This window comes from Pristiophorus japonicus, chromosome 18 (genome assembly GCF_044704955.1).
Source record: "Pristiophorus japonicus isolate sPriJap1 chromosome 18, sPriJap1.hap1, whole genome shotgun sequence".
Classification (NCBI taxonomy): Eukaryota; Metazoa; Chordata; class Chondrichthyes; family Pristiophoridae; genus Pristiophorus; species Pristiophorus japonicus.
In genome coordinates this window covers 21,613,762-21,635,284 of record NC_091994.1, presented here as the reverse complement: position 1 = coordinate 21,635,284, position 21,523 = coordinate 21,613,762, and the positions used below count along the sequence as shown (strand labels likewise).

General features: G+C 44.5%; 1 protein-coding gene across 2 annotated transcripts in view; it reads left to right on the top strand.

Moving 5' to 3' along the window:
- The window catches only part of LOC139228589 (rho GTPase-activating protein 45-like), a 247,193-nt gene that overhangs the window by 172,188 nt on the left and 53,482 nt on the right, over window positions 1-21,523 (top strand). For both annotated transcript variants that reach the window (XM_070859736.1, XM_070859737.1), the window contains 5 exons: window positions 6,915-6,990; window positions 9,544-9,681; window positions 10,842-10,906; window positions 13,943-14,053; window positions 16,667-16,747. In XM_070859736.1, the coding sequence (XP_070715837.1) occupies window positions 6,915-6,990; window positions 9,544-9,681; window positions 10,842-10,906; window positions 13,943-14,053; window positions 16,667-16,747 (471 nt within the window). The remainder of the gene's footprint in view (window positions 1-6,914; window positions 6,991-9,543; window positions 9,682-10,841; window positions 10,907-13,942; window positions 14,054-16,666; window positions 16,748-21,523) is intronic.

The window sequence follows — 21,523 nt, the reverse complement described above, 5'->3', positions numbered from 1 at the left end:
GTAGTTCGGGTTCTTCTTTTGAAACACCTGTGAACTCATCCTATTTTTGGCGTGGAAGCAAGTCATCCTCGTTTTGAGGGACCGCCTGTGATGATGAAAAGGGCTATAAAGGGCAGATTAGCAGAAGTTATACTGAGAGCAAAATGATTACATTACTGTACTATCACATGTGCCTGCAAATGTTCCATTAGGATTTAGTTCTGAATTACGGCCCTGAATGTAACTTGAGGCGGGGGGGGGGGGCGTAAACCATCCCAACCTCGGCTGCGTGAGGCCCAGGTGATTTTAATTCCTGGGCCTCGCCTGCTGGAACCCAGTAATTTTCCCGCTCAAAACTGGCAGGAAGTGGCAGCTAACTGTTGAGCAGGAGGGCAGTGTCTGCTGCACGAGACTGCCTCTGGGAACTGAAGGAACACTCTGGTAAGTAGATCGGGGGGAGGGGTACAGAATGCGAGGGATGGGGGCGAGCTGGGGCAGGGAAGGGTAAAACTTTGCAGGTGGCATCCGGAAGAGCATTCCTGTTCCTCCTAGCCCCACCAGGAAAGTAAAATAATAAATATACTTACCGTTTTAGGCCTCTTCTAGCCCCAATTCCTCTCCCTGCAAGGTTGGCTTGGCGATAAAGCCACAGTTGCTCTTGTCACAAGTCACAAGCTAGCGATGAGTTGTAAGGTCATTGCCAAATCTCAGAACTGCATTTGATTCTTAAGTAGTGAGACAGAGGCACCCACTGGAACATGGTGCCAGTTGCAGTTGGGGAAAAGGGGTGTTGTTCCTCTTGGTGCTGTTTGTTTACTGGTTGCAGCCCCAAAGACGGAGGAACAAAATACAGGGGCCAATGTCACATGGTTGAGGCAGATACGCAAGAGGTAGGATAGATGTGACACCTTTGGACCATGGTCCTAGGAATTCTACAGAAATGAGACCATTGGACCATGTCTTTGGGAATTCAGGCAGCTTGGCGGTGACGATGTCACATTGCGCCAATCGTTTTATCATCCCGTCAAAGATATTGTTTTAAGGGTTGATTTTTTTGTTTGTTGTTCCCGCCCATCTGTTTTGTTTTGTTGAGACTCTGCAGAGTTTACAAAAGCCCAGTAAGTTAGAAAGTTAATAAACTTTTATTTTAAGAAGTTAGAGGTGTCATCAACAGACTGCCCTATTCAGCTGGCTAAATTTATGCAATTCCATGGCCGCACTTAACTAACAGTTCAGGTACAGCATGTCCTTTCACAATCCCTTCTTCAAGTTACAGCAACACAAAGTGAACTACAGTCTGCTTTGGCCGAAATGTTCTTCCAAGTGTTTTATGTTATTACAAAGATAAGATGGTGACACCCTTGCCACTTTGTTTCCGTTTTCCCTTTCCCTTCCAAACATGTTCAGTCCTTGCCGCAGTGCAGCTGCACAAGTGCCCATCGCCTTCTGCTACTTGGCTCAAGTGGTCATCATTACTGTCCGAGCCAAAGACAGTAATTTGATCCCAAAGGGCACTGATAGCCGAGCCCACCTTTACCAGTGGTGACACTGGGTCGGGATCAGGAGCAGCTGATTTTATTTATTTCCTCTTCCTGCTTAACTCCGGGGTGCGGAGATCAATTCTAGCATCCCCTACAGCTGCTCTGGCTGAGGTCAGCTAACTTGGCACAGGCTGTGGTTTGCGTCGCAGGCCTTTTTAACTCGGATACAAAGAGAGTCTTTACCTCGGGATGACACCTCTTGCTGCTTTCTAAGGTGAGGAGAGTATTTGGAATTCACAATGCATTATTGTCAGTGAAAGATGCTGGGATGTTTAGTAACTGTATATTGACCTGTATAGAAGTGAATCTCAGTGGGTCAGGCAGAGCTCTGATGAAGGGTCATCGACCTGAAACGTTAACTCTATTTTTCTCTCCACAGCTGCTGCCTGACCCGCTGAGATTTCCAGCATTTTCTGTTTTTATTTCAGATTCCAGCATCCGCAGTATTTTGCTTTTGTATATTTGAACTTGTCTGTTGAAGTATATAATTACAATGCAGAATGTGTTTTGTATTGTTGTGTAAAAAGTGCAAAACGCCTGATCTTTCTGGCCCCAACCCCCGCTTTTAAGTTTCCACTGGCGTCTGTCCTGTTCTTAACAATTTTATTTAGCCACAAAGCGGCAGATTATTCGAATACATCTAGCAGACAGGAACTTCATCAGGGAGAAAATGTCCCTTCTTGCTGCACTGAAAATTCAAACGCCATTTCTTTTCTAGGATGAAAGACTGAGGGACTGTGGTTTTTGCGAATGCCTTTTTTGTCAGTTGTGGTGTATGCAAGTTCATTTTATTTTATTTTTTACTTTTTGTTTGATTTGCCACACTTGATCCCGGTGACTTGAGGGTTACTTTTCTGCACAGGTTTCACTCCGCTATTCCAACTGAGGCAGTCTCCAAAAGCTGCACTAAAGGATGAGGTGCTCTCTTTAACTGTGAGAGAGGCCAGTACCAGCAGCCTCCAGAGTGTAATATAGGAGCTCTGTAAAGTTCAAAGGCTGGGGAAAGAGAGAGTGTGGGGGAGGAGAAATGACATCTGTACCGCAAGACACAAAATAGATGCTCAAAATATTTAAAAGTTGGTCGTTAGTATCTGCTTGAATCTTAACCCGACACATCGTCTACTAGCAGGTAAGGATAAGTATATTTCTGCTTAAAAAAAAGGGAACTTTCCTGAACTTGGCAATTTATGAGGGGTGTGTGCTTGTGTGTGTATATCTGTGTACGTGTACGTATCTGGGTGTGTGTATTTGTGCAGTGTGTGTTTATCTGTGCGTGTGCGTGTCTGTGCGTGTGCATCTCTAGATGTGTGTATCTCAGTGCATGTGTGTCTATCTCAGTGCGTGTGCATATCTGGGTGTGTGTATCTCTGGGCGGTGTGTGTATATCTGCGTGCATGTACGTGTGAGTATCTGGGTGTGTATATCTCCGTGCTTGTATGTATATCTCTGTGCATGTGCATATCTGGGTGTGTATATCTGCGTGTGTGTGTATCTGGGTATGTACATAAGAACATAAGAAATAGGAGCAGGAATAGGCCATTTGGCCCCTCGAGCCTGCTCTGCCATTCAATAAGATCATGGCTGATCTGATCATGGACTCTGCTCCACTTCCCTGCCCGCTCCCCGTAACCCTTTATTCCCTTATCGCTCAAAAACCTGTCTATCTCCGCCTTAAATATATTCAATAACCCAGCCTCCACAGCTCTCTGGGGCAAAGAATTCCATATATTTACAACCCTCGGAAAAAAATTCCTCCTCATCTCAGCTTTAAATGGGCGGCCCTTTATTCTGAGACTATGCCTCCTAGTTTAAGTTTCCCCTATGAGTGAAAATATCCTCTCTGCATCCACCTTGTTGAGCCCCCTCATTATCTTATACATTTCAATACGATCACCTCTCATTCTTCTGAACTCCAATGAATAAAGAGCCAAACTACTCAACCTATCTTCATAAGTCAACCCCCTCATCTCTGGAATTAACCTAGTGAACCTTCTTGAACAACCTCCAATGCAAGTATATCCTTCCTTAAATACGGAGACCAAAACTGTACGCAGTGCTCTAGGTGTGGCCTCACCAATTCCCTGTACAGTTGTAGCAGGACTTCTCTGCTTTTATACTCCATCCCCCTTACAATAAAGGCCAACATTCCATTTGCCTTCCTGATTACTTGCTGTACCTGCATACCTTTTGTGTTTCGTGCACAAGGACCCCCAGGTCCCTCTGTACTGCAGCACTTTGCAATTTTTCTCCATTTAAATTATAAATTTGCTTTTCTATTTTTTTCTGCCACAGAGGATAAATTCACATTTTCCCACATTCACTCCATCTGCCAAATTTTTTCCCATTCACTTAGCCTGTCTATATCCCTTTGCAGATTTTTTGTGTCCTCCTCACAATTTGCTTTCTCACCCATCTTTGTATCATCAGCAAACTTGGTTACATGACACTCTGTCCCTTCATCCAAGTCTAATATAGATTGCAAATAGTTGAGGCCCCAGCACCAATCCCTGCGGCACCCCACTAGTTATTGTTTGCCAACCAGAAAATGACCCTTTTATCCTGACTCTCTATTCTCTGTTAGTTAGCCAATCCTTTCTCCATGCTAATATATTACCCCCAACCCTGTGAACTTTTATCTTGTGCAGTAACCTTTTATGTGACACCTTATCGAATGCCTTCTAGAAATCCAAATACACCACATCCATTGGTTCCCCTTTATCAACCCTGCTCGTTACATCTCTGTGCGTGTGCATGTCTGGGTGTGTATATCTCTGAACGGTGTGTGTATATTTGCGTGCATATACGTGTGCCTATCTGGGAATATATATATCTGTGTGGTGTGTGCCCGTGTGTGTGAAAAACAAGAAATTTCTACCAAACCTAAACTTGGAGCTCAGCAAAGATTGGCTTTTATCATACAGAGAGAATAAGGAAAAGTGCATATGCAGGAAATCTGAAAGAAGAGCTGAGAATGATGGAAAAACACAGCAGCGAGACAAGCATCTTGAAGAGAAAGAAAGGTTCACGATTTAGTGGGCGCCTTCAGTGGAAGAGTTAGACTTGGCTGGGCAATTTCACTGGTTCACATCTGGGCTTCAGTTTGAAACCTTGAGCTCAAGTTAAATTGAACTGAAAATACAAACTAAAGTGGGATCGCACATTTCTACCAGCAAAACTAATGGGACTAAAGGCGGACAAGTCCCCTGGACCTGATAGCTTACATCCTAGGGTCCTAAAAGAAGTGGCTGCAGAGATAGAGGATGCATTGGTTGTAATCTACCAAAATTCTCTGGATTCTGGGGAGGTCCCAGTGGATTGGAAAACCGCAAATGTAATGCCCTTATTTAAAAAAGCAGGCAGACAGAAAGCAGGAAACTATAGACCAGTTAGCCTAACATCTGTCGTTGGGAAAATGCTGGAGTCCATAAATAAGGAAGCAGTAGCAGGACATTTGGAAAAGCATAATTCAATCAAGCAGAGTCAGCATGGTTTTCTAAAATGGAAATCATGTTTGACAAATTTGCTGGAGTTCTTCGAGGATGTAACGAGCAGGGTGGATACGGGGGAACCAGTGGATGTGGTTTATTTGGATTTCCAGAAGGCATTTGATAAGGTATTATAAAAGGTTACTGCACAAGATAAAATTTCATGGGGTTGGGTGTAATATATTAGCATGGATAGAGGATTGGCTAATGAACAGAAAACAGAGAGTCGGGATAAACAGGTCATTTTCCAGTTGGCAAACAGTAACTAGTGGGGTGCTGCTGGGATCGGTGCTGGGGCCTCAACTATTCACAGTCTATATTAATGACTTGGATGAAGGGACCGAGTGTAATGTTGCCAAGTTTGCTGATGATACAAAAATGGGTGGGAAAGCAAATTGTGAGGAGGATATAAAAAATCTGCAAAGGGATATAGACAGGCAAAAAGGAGTGGGCAAAAATTTGGCAGATGGAGTAAAATATGAGGTTATCCACTTTGACAGAAAAAAATAGAAAGCAAATTATAATTCAAATGAAGAAAAATTGCAAAGTGCTGCAGTACAGAGGGACCTGGGGGTCATTGTGCATGAAACACAAAAAGTTAGTATGCAGGTACAGCAAATAATCAGGAAGGCAAATGGAATGTTGGCCTTTATTGCAAGGGGGATGGAGAATAAAAGCAGAGAAGTCCTGCCACAACTGTACAGGGTATTGGTGAGGCCACACCTAGAGTACTGCGTAAAGTTTTGGTTTCCGTATTTAAGGAAGGATATACTTGCATTGGAGGTTATTCAGAGAAGATTCACTATGTTGATTCCGGAGATGAGGAGGTTGACTTATGAGGATAGGTTGAGTAGTTTGGGCCTATACTCATTGGAGTTCAGAAGAATGAGAGGTGATCTTATCGAAACAGATCAGATAATGAGGGGGCTCGACAAGGTGGACGCCACTCTTGGTCTCAGAATAAGGGCTGCCCATTTAAAACTGCGATGAGGAGGAATTTCTTTCCTGAGGGTTGTATCTCTGTGGAATTCTCTACCGCAGAGAGCTATGGAGGCTGGGTCATTGAATATATTTAAGGCTGAATTAGACAGATTTTTGAGCGATAAGGGAATAAAGGGTTATGGGGAGCGGGCAGGGAAGTGGAACTCATGATCAGATCAGCCATGATCTTATTGAATGGCAGAGCAGGCTTGAGGGGTCAAATGGCCTACCCCTGTTCCTATTTTGTATGTTCTTATGTATGTTCTTAAACCATTTATCCAGGGATCCCAGGATTTTACAGCATAAGTTGCCTTAATCAAATGGAGAATCATTGATGCCTGTAACGGCAACATATTATTCCATTGAGCTGTACAAAGCGTTACTTGTTGCTGCATTATTTGTCCTGGATGATTATGTTTTTAGATTTTCGTCATACAGTATCTATACAAAATATATTTTCTATGGCTGGCATAAGTCTTGGTGTTGTTTATGAAGGTAAATAGTTGCTGTGTGTAAGAATGCAAGAATGTTCAAGTTAAACTAAAGCAAAACATGAATTGAAATGTTACAGTCATTGTCCCTTTGTTGGTTTTTGAGAGAAGAAAGGTTGCAACAACACTAAGTGTTTGGCAGCAGTGAGGTTTTACTTCGTGAAGGCAAATGGGAATTCAAGCAGTGTGGGCGGAATCTGAACAAAGTACTGGACTAAAACGGCATTCTTAATGTTTTTGCATCTTGTACTAAGGCTGCGATGAATATCGTACCTGATCGAAACCTCAGTCTCCAGCTGTGAATGGTCCCCATTGCTGTTAAATGATGGTTGTTCTAAGAAGATGAGCTGAAAGTATTCCTTGCTCACTTGTCCCGGCCACTTGGTTTGTGCGTCTAAGCACTAATGGAGTCTAATTTCCTTTGTGTGTGTTTCCAGTCAATGGAGAATCTGTGTGGTGGAATTGCTGCGCAAGGCGATATGGTCCAAGTGAAGGATGAGTTCAGCGATTCAGGTAATGTACATTTGGTGGCTTTTAGTCAGCATAGATTATGCACTGAATATTTTTTCTGAACGCATAAAGGAACAAGTGACATATATGAATGAGGCAAATTGCATCCTCTGTGACTGGTGCACTATCCCTCCTCATCCTTCTCCACCTGCCTGCATCCTTTTGAAGTGGTTGAACACACCATCCTCCTCAACGCTTCTCCCCCATTATCCAGTTGAGTAGGACTGCCCTTGCATGTTTCCCCTTTATCTATCCAGTCTGAGCCAGAGAATCTCCAGCAGTGGCTTCTCTTCCCGACCCCGCACCATTACCTCTGGAGTCCCCCAAAGATCTATCCTTGGCCCTTCTCCTATTTCCTCATCTACATGCTTTCCCTTGGTCACATCATCCGAAAGCACGTCAGTTTCCATATATACGCTGGTGACACCAAGCTCGACCTCACCACCACTTCTCTTGACCCCGCAATGTTGTCAAGACTGCTTTTCTGACATGGATGAGCCGAAATTTCCCCCAATTAAACATTGGGAGGACCGAAGCCATTGTCTTCGACCCCTACCATAAGCTCCGTTCCCTCACCACTGATTCCATCCTTCTCCCTGGCCACTGTCTCAGGTCCATTGAGATTTAGGGGTCCATGCACCCATGTAACTGTAGTAGTCAGGTACAAAAATTAATCAAAAACGGCTAACTGAATGCTAGCGTTTATAACTAATGGACTAGAATAGAAAGGGGAGGAAGTTTTGCTACAACTATACAAAGCCCTGGTAAGGCCATCTGTGAGTACTTCGAAAGGATATATTGGCCTTGCAAGGAGTCCAGCGCAGATTCACCAGAATGTTACCAGGGCTCCAAGGCCTCGATTTTAACATTTCCATCCTCATGTTCAAATCCCTCCATGGCATCGCCCCAGCCAATCTCTATAACCTCCTCCAGCCCTATAATCCTCCAAGAATTCTGTGTTCCTACAATTCTGGCTTCTGGGAGGATGGACAAGAAGCCAGAATTGGAGGAACACAGAATTCCTTCACGCCATCATTGGCGGCCGTACCTTGAACTGCTAAGGCCCTAAGCGCTGGAATTCCCTTCCTAAAACTCTACTTCTCCCTCCTCCTTTAAGACCGTCCTTAAAACCTAAGCTTTTGACTAAGCTTTTGGTCACCTGTCCTAATGTCTCCTTTTTTGACTCAATGCCAATGTTTGTCGGATTACACTCCTGTGAACTTGCCTTGGGATATTTTGCCACATTTAAGGTACTATATAAATGCACGTTGTTGTTGTTGAAACACGACAGTTAAGGAAAATTAATGCTGGCAAGTACAGAGCAAATCCACTATTTATAGCCTACACTGACCTGAGGAAGTCTAATTAAATATTTAGAAAATGGATTTCCGCCCTCCCAATGGACCCTCTTTTTATAGAACAAAACTATTGCAGCAAATCAGTACCGAGGAACTTGCAGTAGGTGGCACTGTGGTGGACATTTGGAAACTCCAGTGCTGCACTGAGGGAGTGCTACACTGTCGAAGGTGCCGTCTTTCGGATGAGACGTTAAACCGAGGCCCCGTCTGTCCTCTCAGGTGGATGTATAAGATCCAATGGCACTACTTCGAAAAAGAGCAGGGGAGTTATCCCCAGTGCCCTGGCCAATATTTATCCCTCAATCAACATAACGAAACAGATTATCTGGTAATTATCACATTGCTGATTGTGGGAGCTTGCTGTGTGCAAATTGGCTGCCACGTTTCCCACATTACAACAGTGACTACACTGCAAAAGTATTTTGTTGCCTGTAAAGCGCTTTGAGACGTCCGGTGGTCGTGAAAGACGCTATATAAATACAAGTCTTTCTTTCTATGAATAAAAGAGGGCAGATTTTTCACTGCCTCCATTCACCAGGCACCTTAAAGGTGTGCTGCTCCTGTAAGACAAGAGCTGCACCCAAGTTTCCTGTCCCAGGCCATTTGCACACCTGCCTCCTAATTGTGTCTTGCACTGGGATCCTGTGGCAGAAACGGGAGCTTAGGCCTGAGAGGTGTGCAGATGAGCATCTGGCCCCAGGCATTGGGGCCTTCTGGCTATTGCTGGACAGCAACAGCCAAAAGGCCCCGAAGATCGTTAGGGATTGTTAAAATAACTAAAAGCAGATTCTCCGATTCACAGGGGGTCCCAGTGCAACCTCAAAGCCTTGATTCTTCACTTGGTCCAATACAAAGCAAATTGAAGCAGGCAGCTCTCAACCTCTCTTGTTATCTGAATTCTAACACTGGGCCTGTCTACTCCAAACACAGGACAAGCTTCATCTATCTGGAAATAGGCGTAGAATAATCGGAATAGAGCCCTGATACAACAAGTTCCGTCCCTTTAGCCTCTTCACTCCACCTCGGAACTTAGCAGTATTCCCTAGGCACTGAGAAGAGGAAAAGTGGCCCTAATATTTCAAGAAGCTAAACCTCCCACACAATCTATATGAAACCTATTAGAAATAGAGTCCTTTTACCTGAAGCACTGTAAATAAAAGATGTCTTGTTTCTCACCTCTTTTATATCTGGATTACAGGCAGCCTTTCTGCAGAAGAAGTGGACATAATACTTCAGAGGTCTGAGGGTGGTGTTGAAGCTGCTTTTCAATATGCCAAATCCGTCTCCAAGTATATGAAAGATCTGATCAACTACCTGGACAAAAGAACAGCTTTGGGTGAGAGGGTGCTGAGTTTGTTCATGGTCATTGTGATCTTAAAACAAAGAGACACATAGCACTGAAGTCAGTTCATTCCATGTGTATCTTCTGTTTGGTGAGTTCAAATTATATGGTGTTATTGGTCACTGTCATCAAAATAGTGATCAGTCATTTGCAACCTTAGTCAATCCCTAGAGGTGACCAAGCAATTTAGAATTGATTGAAGTCTGAAGTCAAGTTTTACACAAGTGCAACCAAGGATTGTATAAGAAGTTCTCACCAGATAAGGAATATCACAGTTCCTTCAAATAGCAACTTTTCATTTCTATAGCATCTTTTAAAATAGAAAAATGTCCCAAAGTGCTTCAGCAAGATGTAAGGAAAAAAAATGGCCATCAAGCCAAAGAAGGAGGTACTATGAGGGGTGACCAAAAGCTCAGTCAAAGGGTTGGCTTTAAGAAGGGTCTTAACGGAGGAGATAGAAGTGGAGTGATTTAAGAGAGGGACTTCAAAACCTTAGGGCTTGGGTGGCTGAAGGCATTGCCACCAATGGAGGGAAGAAGGGGGGCGCACTGCGCAAGAGGCCAGAGACACAGCAACGGAGAGTTCGGGGCAGGTCAGTTGTAGCATTGGTTACAAAGATGGGGTGGGGTGAGGCCATTGAGGGGTTTAAACACAACAATGAGAATGTAATATTTGGAGAGCAGGAGCCAATGTACAGGGGTGAGAGGCGGGTGAGACTTGGTACAGAGTAGATTACGGGGAGCAAAGCTTTTGTTGAGCTGATGTTTACGGAGGCTTGACGATGGGAGGACGGTAGCAGAACATTGGAATAGTTGACCCTGGAGATGACAAAGGCATAGATGGGCTCAGGTAGGGGCCCAAGAGGGATTGGGCCCCTACCTCTTCCTTCCATGTGGTGGTCTGAATGAGATCCAACAAATCTCAACTGAGCGTTACAGGCAGATTCAAACACTAGATAGCTCGGTCAGTCACTCCTGTCGTTTGTCTTTCCCCACTGCCTCATTGTTTTCCCCAGTTATTTTTAGTCATCCGTGTTTGACAGCGAGAGGTTTTAGTGAGAAACTATCCATGTAAAGTGACAGAAGATTGAAACAATTGCCATGTGATTCCACACTTCCTGTTTTATGACTATAGTATTTTATGGTTTTCTGCAGAAATGGACTTTGCCAAAGGGCTGACCAAGCTGATCCATACCTGTAGACAAGCTATCACACAAGAGGTAAGGACATGAGGAAACTGGTGCTCACATAAACAAATTGAGCTATATTGAAAGTCATCACCATCATAGGCAGTCCCTCGAAACGAGGATGACTTGCTTCCACGCCAAACAAGTGTTTCCATGAAGGACCTAATATTCCGGATCCCAAACTACATCTTGGAGGGTGAAAGAAGCCTGTGCTTGGATTTTTTAACGTTTGGTGGCCATTGCACCTCAGCCACCACACGCGCTTGACAGAGCTAGGTCTTGGTCCAGTGGCAAGGATTACTGAAGACGACTGGAGAGCAGCTCTGCTGCATGGACCTAGTGCGCACACAGGCAAAGTGGGACTGTACCTACTGCTGAATTTTAAATTGTACTAAAGAAGCTGATTTAGAAATCACTTCTCAGAATTTGTTCACATACAGCAGTTGAACATGATGAAAAATACTGCACCACATGGATAGTGCATGAGTTTTATCATGTGGTATCTCTAACTCTGCTTCATAAAGCAGTTGCGTGATTCATGTTGAGACTTCTACTTCCGTGATGTATCCAATTGAGGCAAATAGCAAAGATACATTTAAGGAAAAGCCAGGTAAGTACTGAGGGAGAAAAGAATAGAAGGATATGCTGATAGAACACAAGAAATTGGAGCAGGAGTAGCCATTTGACCCCTTGAGCCTGCTCCACCATTTAATAAGATCATGGCTAATCTGATCATGGACTCAGCTCCACTTCCCTGCCAGCTCCTCATAACCCTTTATTTCCTTATTGCTCAAAAATCTGTATTTCCGCCTTAAATATATTCAATGACCCAGCCTTCACAGCTCTCTGCGGCAGAGAATTCCACAGATTTACAACCCCCTGAGAGAAGAAATTCCTCCTCATCTCAGTTTTAAATGGGCGGCCCCTTATTCTGAGACTATGCAACCTAGTTTTAGTTTCCCCTATGAGTGGAAATATCCTCTCTGCATCCACCTTGTCCAGCCCTCTCATTATCTTAGTTGCTTCGATAAGAAGATCACCTCTCATTCTTCTGAACTCCAATGAGTATAAATCCAAACTACTCAACCTATCTTCATAAGTCAACGTGCTCATCTCCAGAATCAACCCAGTGAACCATCTCTGAACTGCCTCCAATGCAAGTATATCCTTCCTTAAATACGGAGACCAAAACTGCATGCAGTACTCCAGGTGTGGCCCCACCAATACCCTGTACAGTTGTAGCAGGACTTCTCTGCTTTTATACTCTATCCCCCTTGCAATAAAGACCAACATTCCATTTGCCTTCCTGATTACTTGCTGTACCTGCATACTAACTTTTTATGTTTCACGCACAAGGATCCCTTCGTAATTTTTTTCTGCCAAAGTGGATAACCTCACATTTTCCCACATTATACTCCATCTGCCAAATTTTTGCCCAGTCACTTAGCCTATCTATATCCCTTTGCAGATTTTTTGTGTGCTCTTCACAATTTGCTTTCCCACCCATCTTTGTATCATCAGCAAACTTGGTTACATTACACTCGGTCCCTGCATCCAATTCATTAATATAGATTGTAAATAGTTGAGGCCCCAGCACCAATCCCTATGGCACCACACTAGTTACTGTTTGCCAACCGGAAAAGGACCCGTTTATCCCGACTCTCTCTTTTCTGTGAGTTAACCAATCGTTTATCCATGCTAATATACTACCCCCAACCCCGTGAACTTTTATCTTGTGCAGAAACCTTTTATGTGTCACCTTATCAAATGCTTTCTGGAAATCCAAATACACCACATCCAGTGGTTCCCCCGTATCCACCCTGCTCGCTGCATCCTCGAAGAACTCCAGCAAATTTGTCAAACATGATTTACCTTTCATAAAACCTGCTGACTCTGCTTGATTGAATTATGCTTTTCCAAATATCCTACTACTGCTTCCTTAATAATGGACTCCAGCATTTTCCCAACGACAGATGTTAGGCTTTCTGTCTGCCTCCTTTTTTAAATAGGGGCGTTACATTTGCGGTTTTCCAATCCGCTGGGACCTCCCCAGAATCCAGGGAAATTTGGTGGATTATAACCAATGCATCCACTATCTCTGCAGCCACTTCTTTTAGGACCCTAGGATGCAAGCCATCAGGTCCAAGAGACTTGTCCGCTTTTAGTTACATTATTTTACCAAGTACTACTTCTTTAGTGATGGTGATTGTATTCAGTTCCTCCCTCCCTATAGCCCCTTGTTTATCCACTATTGGGATGTTTTTAGCGTCTTCTAGGGCGAGATAAATTAGAGTGGGAGGAGGCTTGTGTGGAGTATAAAGGCTGGCATAGACCAGTTGGGCGGAATGGCCTGTTTCTGGGCTGTAAATTGTATGTAATTGAGATAATTTGCCAAGCTTACTTCGAAAGGAACCTCCCAGCCCTGTGACTAACACCGAGCAGGACAAGAGCAACAACATCACGTAAGCACCATCACCTCCAAGTTCCCCTCCAGGTCACATACCATCCTTACTTGGACATATATCACTGCCCTTCCTTGATCACTGCTGAGTCAAAAACCCAGGAATTCCCAATTAACATCATCATCATACCATCACCTCACGGACCGAGTAGTGAGAAGGCAGCCCACCACCACCTTCTCATTGGCAACTGGGAGCGGGTAATAAATGCAGCCCTGGCAGCACTGCCCACATCCTAAAATTAATTCAAAGTGGCAACAGTGATATATACTTAAGTTGGATTTACATTCAATTAATTAAATCTGCTCCATGTATATGCTAATCTTTCAGCCGAATTATCGAAGCATAATCTCCCTGTCAGAGGCCCTAATCCTATCACCTGCAGTACAAGCACTAAAATGAAAGAAATTGAATAGATTTACTAGGATTTCCTGACACAATCCCCAGATTTAAGCATTAGCTCATATGTCCAGTCAGTGTTATTGTGTGAGCTCTTGTCTGGCTGTACAGTGGGAACACTGCTTTATACATTACAGCTTAATGCTTAATTCACTGTTTCCCTTTAAGTGACTTCTATTTCAACGTTTATACCTTTATTGTGTCTCCTTAGTATCATGTGCCCTTTCTGTCAATCTACTCGCTGGCACTGGAGCAGGACCTGGATTACGGACAAACCGTGATACAAGGAGTCAGCATCCTCCAGAACCAAACCTTCCTTCAGGTAACCTACAGTTAGGACAGGAATCCATCAATTAGAACAGGTCCGTCATTCTCCAGTCAACAGACCAGTGTCCTCACTGGAAATTTAAAAACTCTTTACATCTCTTAAAATTACACATTTTGTAATAAGGGCCTATTAGGTTGTTACAAATATATAAAGTTAATATTTATTTTAGGCTAGTCCATCTCCTGCAGCGTTGCACACAGGGAATCCAGACCAAGTGGACTATTCAGGTCAAGCAGGGCTAGAGGGTGCGGGATAAGTAGACCCAGGCAACAGAGAGGACAGGGGGAAGGATAGAGGAGTAAAGAGGGAATGGGTGAGAGGGGAAAGAAGAATGGAGGGGAGTGAGAAGAGGGGAGGAGCAATGGAGAGAGGTGAGGAGGGGGAGGAAGGTGGGAGGAAGGAGCAGAGTGGGAAAGAGGATGGGGGATAGGGAGAGGGGATGGTGAGGAACAGGGAAGGGAATGGAACAAAAGTTGAGAAAGTATCTCATTGGGAGATGGGGAGGGGATGGGGGGGATTCCCTTCCCTCGCTGGGAGAACTGGAACTGCTAACAAGTGGCATGGTGAGCAGCACAACATCCCATGAGTTCCATGCCTCCACCCTCCTGAGCACAGCAAGGATATGCATCATGCCATGTCGAAGAGTGGCTCCACCTGTGGGAGGTTCAGAGTTTGAGAAGCGGATGCTTACGTCTCTGCAGCCCCATTATACAGGTTGAGCCTCCCTTATCCAGAACCCTCAGGACCTGGCCTGTTCTGGATAAGGGATTTTTCCGGATGAGGGGTGGTCACGTTAAATTGGATGGTACAGGTACTGAGCAAGGGGATATCGGGGCTGGCTGGCTTGGGGCTGGGAGTGAGGCAGAGAGATCGTGCGGGGGGGCAGTGGATCACTGGGTCAGGCCAGCTATTGCGGGAGTCAGCAATGAGGAAGGAGTTCAGTTTGTTCATGTCAGAGTTCTGCGCATGCGCCACCTGGTGGCCAGGAATGGTTCTGGATGAGGGGTGGTTTTGGATCAGGGAGGTTCAACCTGTAGTAATAGGCACCGGATCCTGGATATACAAGTCCATGTTCTCATACCCAGCTTCCAGGTAACACTTTGCAGCAGCCATCACTTCACTTTTGAGTGTTTCCTAATCCACAATGGACACATATGCTCTGATCATGATGAGAAAACATTTGAAAGACAGCTTATTCTGTGCCAGCCACCTGGATGTTCGAGACATCAAATCCAGTATCACATATCCGGTTTATTCGTCACCAGCTGCTTAATCCAGCTCCATCTGTGAGGGGCTTTGCAAAGAGTCATGCCTATCATGAGACTTCAGAGTGCTCAGTGATGGGTTGGCACAAGCTCGAGATCTCCATTCTCACAGCCATTTCCCCTTTTGCCACAAATCCACCTTATTGCTTGGTCCTGGATCTAGTACATGGGCCAACGGAAGCCTTTCATTGAATGCCAAGGAGTTCTGCACCAGGGAAAATCGTCTTATATGCCAAAAGTCCAATTTGCATTGGGACTTATGGAATATTTTGTAAAATTTGATCATTTTTGTTGATATTTATCCCAGTAGCCTTCAATCTGAATTTTAGACAAGCAGTTATCCAGCTCTTATTGAAGGAATTAGTTGGTTTAGCATTAGTTGCTTCCTCTGTTAATCTGTTCCAAATATTTCACCAGTCTGTAGGAGATGGAGCTGTATTCTAATCACTACTGTTGCTTGAAGCTTATTATGTTTGTACTCACATTCTCTCAATCCAGTCGGGACCAGCATTCATTCAGTTATTTTATTTCCCCCCTTAGCTGTGTGGTATGCATGGGTGTGTTTCATAATCTGCCTATCGGAAATGAATTACTGATTTGGGATCTGTCCGCTCAGATGAAAACCCAGAAGCCTACAAACCCTACAGCCCTGATTTTTATCCCTCACACCCGACGAGAACGGGGTGTGCGATGGGGTTCAAATCACGGCAGCGCGCTACACACCGCCAACCTCATGCCGCGGGCCATTTTAACCAGCGTGTTTTGGACTGCTCCAAGTGGGCGAGGGCCTCATTGAGACGCAATAGTCTGATGGCGCCATTCAGACCCCAGCGCTATGGTTACTTTGTGTCATGCATTCGCCTCCTGGTGTTGGCTTTCCCGGGTACTCTGGGAGCCAAGGAGCAGAAGAGGGCTGAGAAGGTTAAGTGATGCTTATTTTTTTTAATTTTCCTTGTGGGCCAGGAGGAATAGGAGGCCTTTCTTACCCTGGGCGTCCTTCCTCCTTCAACCGCAATTGCGTCCTCCCTCCCCCTCATTCCCGATCCACTTACATGACTGCTTGGACCATTCCCATCCATGGCCTCCTGATACATTTGTTCAGCTTCTGCTTTCCATCTATGATCTCCACCCACCAGTAAATGGCAGGACAGGAGAAACGGAGCAGAACCCTGGCAGATCCACATTCCGCCCCGCTTTCTGCCTGCTCGTTCTGGAGTTTCTCCGGGTTTGCGCTTTGACCCTGACTGGAATTTCAATCCAGTGATTCGGCTACAGCATTATAGTCAGTAATGTGTGGAAGAGCTATTTACTTTGAACTTGTGTGATTATTCCTTTAACACAGCCCTTAGCTGGGAGAAGACTGGATCATGAAAAACGCAGAAAGGAAATTAAAGAGCAGTGGCACCGAGCACAGAGAAAGCTGGTACGAGAACCTACCATGTCATGAATTACTTTTGTGTGTTTTAAGTGGAGAGGTTCCGTTTCTCTGTCATTCTCGGCTTTTTACAGTATGCTGTTTTCTGCCTGCCTTTCCCAGATAGAACGCTTTAGTGTTTGAGGTAAATCCATTAATAACTGAAATTGAAATCCACCTCATCCAATGTTGGTTTCCTCAATTGAAAGCCACATGGAAATTTCCTGTGCTTTCAATGTACAGTCAATGGTTTGATCTCAAATATGATTCATTTAGATCTTTTTTTACAATAGTGTAAATCAACAACGTACTTTACCAGTTGACCCATCTCCTCCTGCAAAGGTTTTAACACCCTTCAGTTATAGAACTAGAATGCAAACGCTGCCTAGCATTTTTTTGATTTACCCCCTTATTATTTTTTTACACTGTAGTTATTTTATTTTCTCTTTGCCCGTTTCCTCCCTTCCCCCATCTCTCTGACTCTTTGCCACAAAGCGCCCTCTAGAGCTAATCGTGCTCCAGTAGCCAGTCCAAGTACCTATTATTCGTTGTGAATTTTTGCAGGCTATTCAACCAGAAGGTATCTGCAAGTCAGGTGTGATTCTATCCTCACCCGAGCTTCACGCTTGGTCAATTCTGTCAGGAGTCCTGATTAGTGACCAGGAACAGGAAGACTGAATTATTTTTTTTTCTTCAGAAACTCAAGGGTACTGAGGCCAGCTGTAGTGACCGTAGCACCTGAGATCAAATTCGAATCTTTCCTGGTCTCTATCGCTTAGTTATTCACTGGATAAACTTGAGCCACCAGGGAAACCCAACTATAGCTAATTCTTTTTAAGGGGATATAGTTCTGATTGATTGTACTCTCACCAATGACGGCTCTGACTTCAGCAGTTGTGTTATAAAGTGAGTTCGGAAGATTGGAGCAGGAGTAGGCCAGTCAGCCCCTCAAGCCTGCTCCGCCATTCAATTAGATCATGGCTGATCTCTACCTCAACTCCATTTACCCGCCTTTGCTTCATATCTCTCGATACCCGTACCTAACAAAGTATTGAAAAGCTCCAATTGTTCCAGCATCTACAGCCTTTTGGGGGAGAGAATTCCAGATTGGTACTACCCTTTGTATGAGAAAGTGCTGCTTGATTTCCCTTCTGAAGGGCCCAGCTCTAATTTTACAATTATGTTTGTTTGTTCTTAATTTCCCCACCAGAGGAAATATTTTTTTTGTCTACCCTATGTAATCCTTTTTAACATTTTAAACACCTCGATCAGATCACCCCTCAAGGAGATACAAGCCAAGCCTGTTCTCAAAGTTTAACCCACAACGTCCTACAAGCACCAGGCCAACTGAAAGAGATGGGTGTCACTGTCACCCCTGAAGGCAGCATTGCCCCAACAGCAATATAAACACCGCCACTGGAGGGAGGGATCTCTGTCTCTTCTGGGCCAGCCACCCCGCCCCCATACTACACATCAATGTCATGTTCTGCTGGCCGATCTGTCCATTCCTTCTCCAGCCAGTGGGGAAGGTCTGTCAGCCAGAAAATCAAACTGCACTGCTGTGGAATCCGCCCTGCAATCCAAATGGGATGGATTCCACAGCAACATCCGTCTTGGGTATTGTGTTACGCCACTTCTTCAGGATGTGTGTCTGTTATGTAAAGTCAGCAGGACTTATAGGCCAGCTTTTTGGAGTTGAAAAACAAAGTAACTGTCTAAATACATGCTGGAAATATACAGCAGGCCATTCAGCTTCTGTAGAGTGAAAAGACAGGTTAATATCTTGCATGTGAACCATCCTCAGAACCTTTTTTGAAACAGCAATGCGTTCGTTCCACCTTGCTCTATCTCAAATGTTTTAGCGTTACTTTTTTGTTGCATTTGATCTGTTGTGGCCTGTTACACCTGCCGGTAAGACTCATTTTCATGCATAATTTATTAGGGATTAATTTCCTCTGCTTAAAGTTCAAATACTATTCCGCCCAATGACTCATCCGGCTAAGACAAGGAACAGTTGAGTCACGCCGACCAGTTCAATCCCCACACTGTGCTAAAGTAGCTGGTGTCAGCCAAGGTGCAGCTGTCATAGTTAGCCTCTGCTTCATTGGGTTGGGGAGGGGAATATAAGAACATATGAATTAGGAGTAGGTCATACAGCCCCTCGATCCTACTCCACCATTCAATAAGATCATGGCTGACCTTCGACCTCAACTCCACTTTCCTGCCCTATTTCCATATCCCTTAATTCCTCTGGAATCCAAAAATCTATCTATCTATCTCAACCTTGAATATACACAGCACTTTGGGGCAGAGAATTCCAAAGATCCACAACCCTCTGAGCGAAGAAATTTCTTCTCATCTGAGTCTTAAAAGGCCGACCCCTTATCCTGAGACTATGCCCCCTAGTTCTAGACTCTCCAACCAGGGGAAACAACCTCTCAGCATCTTTCATTCCCCCTCAAAATCTTATGTTTCAATGAGATCACCTCTGATTCTTCTAAACTCCAGAGAGTATAGGCCCAATCTACTCAATCTCTCCTCATAGGACCACCCTCTCATCCCAGGGATCAATCTAGTGAACATTTTTTTGCACCCCCCCCCCCCCCTACCTAAGGCAAGTATATCCTTCCTTAAATCAGGAGATGAAAACTGTGCGCAGTACTCCCAGTGTGATCTCACCAGAGCCCTGTACAATATGGACCAATATTTCTGCTTATTTTTCCCTTCTTTTTCTCATCAGTTTTCCCCCTTCTCAGGGAAGCATTGACCTCCTGCCAGGGACCATTTCCAATGTGCTAATCAGCCTCTTATCTTGTCCAAGTATCCATTCTTCACCTGTGAACTTTGTCAGAGCACAAAGCCCAATCCAGTCCTCACCTCTTGTCCACACATACTTCCAACAGGGATCCTGCACACCCAGAGCAGGAACTCGGGCTCATTTTTCCTCTCCTTAACACAGGACACTATAGCCAATTATCGTACCCCTAGCTGATACCATCCAACTCGTGCTGCATTTTGTTAGGAAAAATGAGGAGTAGCAATATAAATTAAATGGTCCAGTTTTAAAGCAGGTGCAGGAACAGAGAGACCAGGAATGAGGGACTTCAGTGATGTGGAGAGATTGGAGAAGCTGGGATTGCTCTCCTTCGAGCAGAGAAGGTTAACGGGAGATCGAAAAGGAAGTGTTAAAAATTATGAAGGGTTTTGATAGAGTAGATCAGAGAAATTGTTTGCACTGCAAGAGGGTCAGTAACTAGATGGCACAGATTTAAGGTAATTGGCAAAAGAACCAGAGCGGAGATGAGGAGATTTTTTTTAACATAGCGATTTGTTATGATCTGGAATGTACTGCCTGAACGGTGGGCGGTGGCGGGGGAGGAAACAAATTAAATAGTAGCTTTCAAAAGGGAATTGGACATATACTTGAAAAGGAGAAATTTGCAGGGCTATGGGGAAAGAGCAGGGGGGTGGGACTAATTGAATAGGTCTTCAAAGAGCCGGCACGAACACGATGTGCCTTATTGGCCTCTTTCGGTGCTGTATATTTCTATGAACTTGGGCATCAAAGCTGGGATATTCCTGGTCTGTATGACTCAAATACTCACTAGATAAGCTCGGCACCATTGTGTTATTGAAATTGAATCGTTTTTAATTTTTAAAAAGTCAAAGTTTCAAGAAGGTACATCCATAATGGCTCCTGTGCAAAGAGTATACTGTTATGGTTGGGTTCTTGGTACGGCTGTGCATAAGCTGGCAGTTATGTGTGTGTATGAGTTGGAGAAGTTTGTTTGGTCTTGGTGCCAGGGGTTGTTTTGGGTTTGGAAGTCCTGCCGAATGGCGGTCCTGTTGGTGCGGGGTCCATCCCTTGTGTGCTTTCAGCTAGGCCATTGCTGCTGGGTTATTTCCCCTCTGGATGCCAGCAGCAACATTAAACCCTTGCAGAGTTAGTCACGTGCAGCAGCTGGAGGGAAAGGCCACCATCACATCTGGCTCCGGTCACCCATACAATGCCGCCCTCTGCTTTCTGCTCCTGGGACTTGGCTAGGGCATTGGAAGCTGTTGGGGAGCTTGTGTTCAGTGCCCTCAGATCCCCTTATGTGGCTCGGTGTCAAATTTTGGTAACGCTCCTGTGAAGCACCCTGGGACGTTTTACAACGTTAAAGCTGCTATATAGATGCAAAGATGTTGTTGTTGAGAGTCTGATTCTAAGAAGCTGCTGCACACTACCTGCTATTTTCAGGCAGAGCTTGAGCATCACTTGTTCCAATTGAGAGATAGCCCATAGATGTTTCAGCCATAATGGAGACTCCAACTCCTTGCAGCTACTGGAGGGGCTAAGTGCTCTCACTGGGAGTGGGCCCAGCAAGCATATGACTAACCCTGCAAGGGTCTGTGAGGGCAGTGACGTTCCCTGTGCTTTCCCCATTGTGTGTATAATTTTAATAAATTATAAAAGACACACAAGAACCGCGCCCTCCTGCTTTTTTCCTGCGTTTTTGATAATCACAGCATCTGTTATTTTCACACACAGTAACTGATGAGGACTGGTTCTAATTTTTTAAAAAGTCATAAAAGGAAACATGTTGTATGAGCTTATGTTTCAAAATAATTATTAAAAAAAACAGCAAAGTGACATGAAATGAGGCTTTCATTGTTTAATATTGACCCATACCGGCCACAGAGGGGAAGAGCAGAGCTTTGAAGATGCCATTTCCCTGTGCTGATCAGCTGCACTAACAGAGGGTATCAGATAAAACAACTGCAGGAAATGGGTTCCTTATGAAA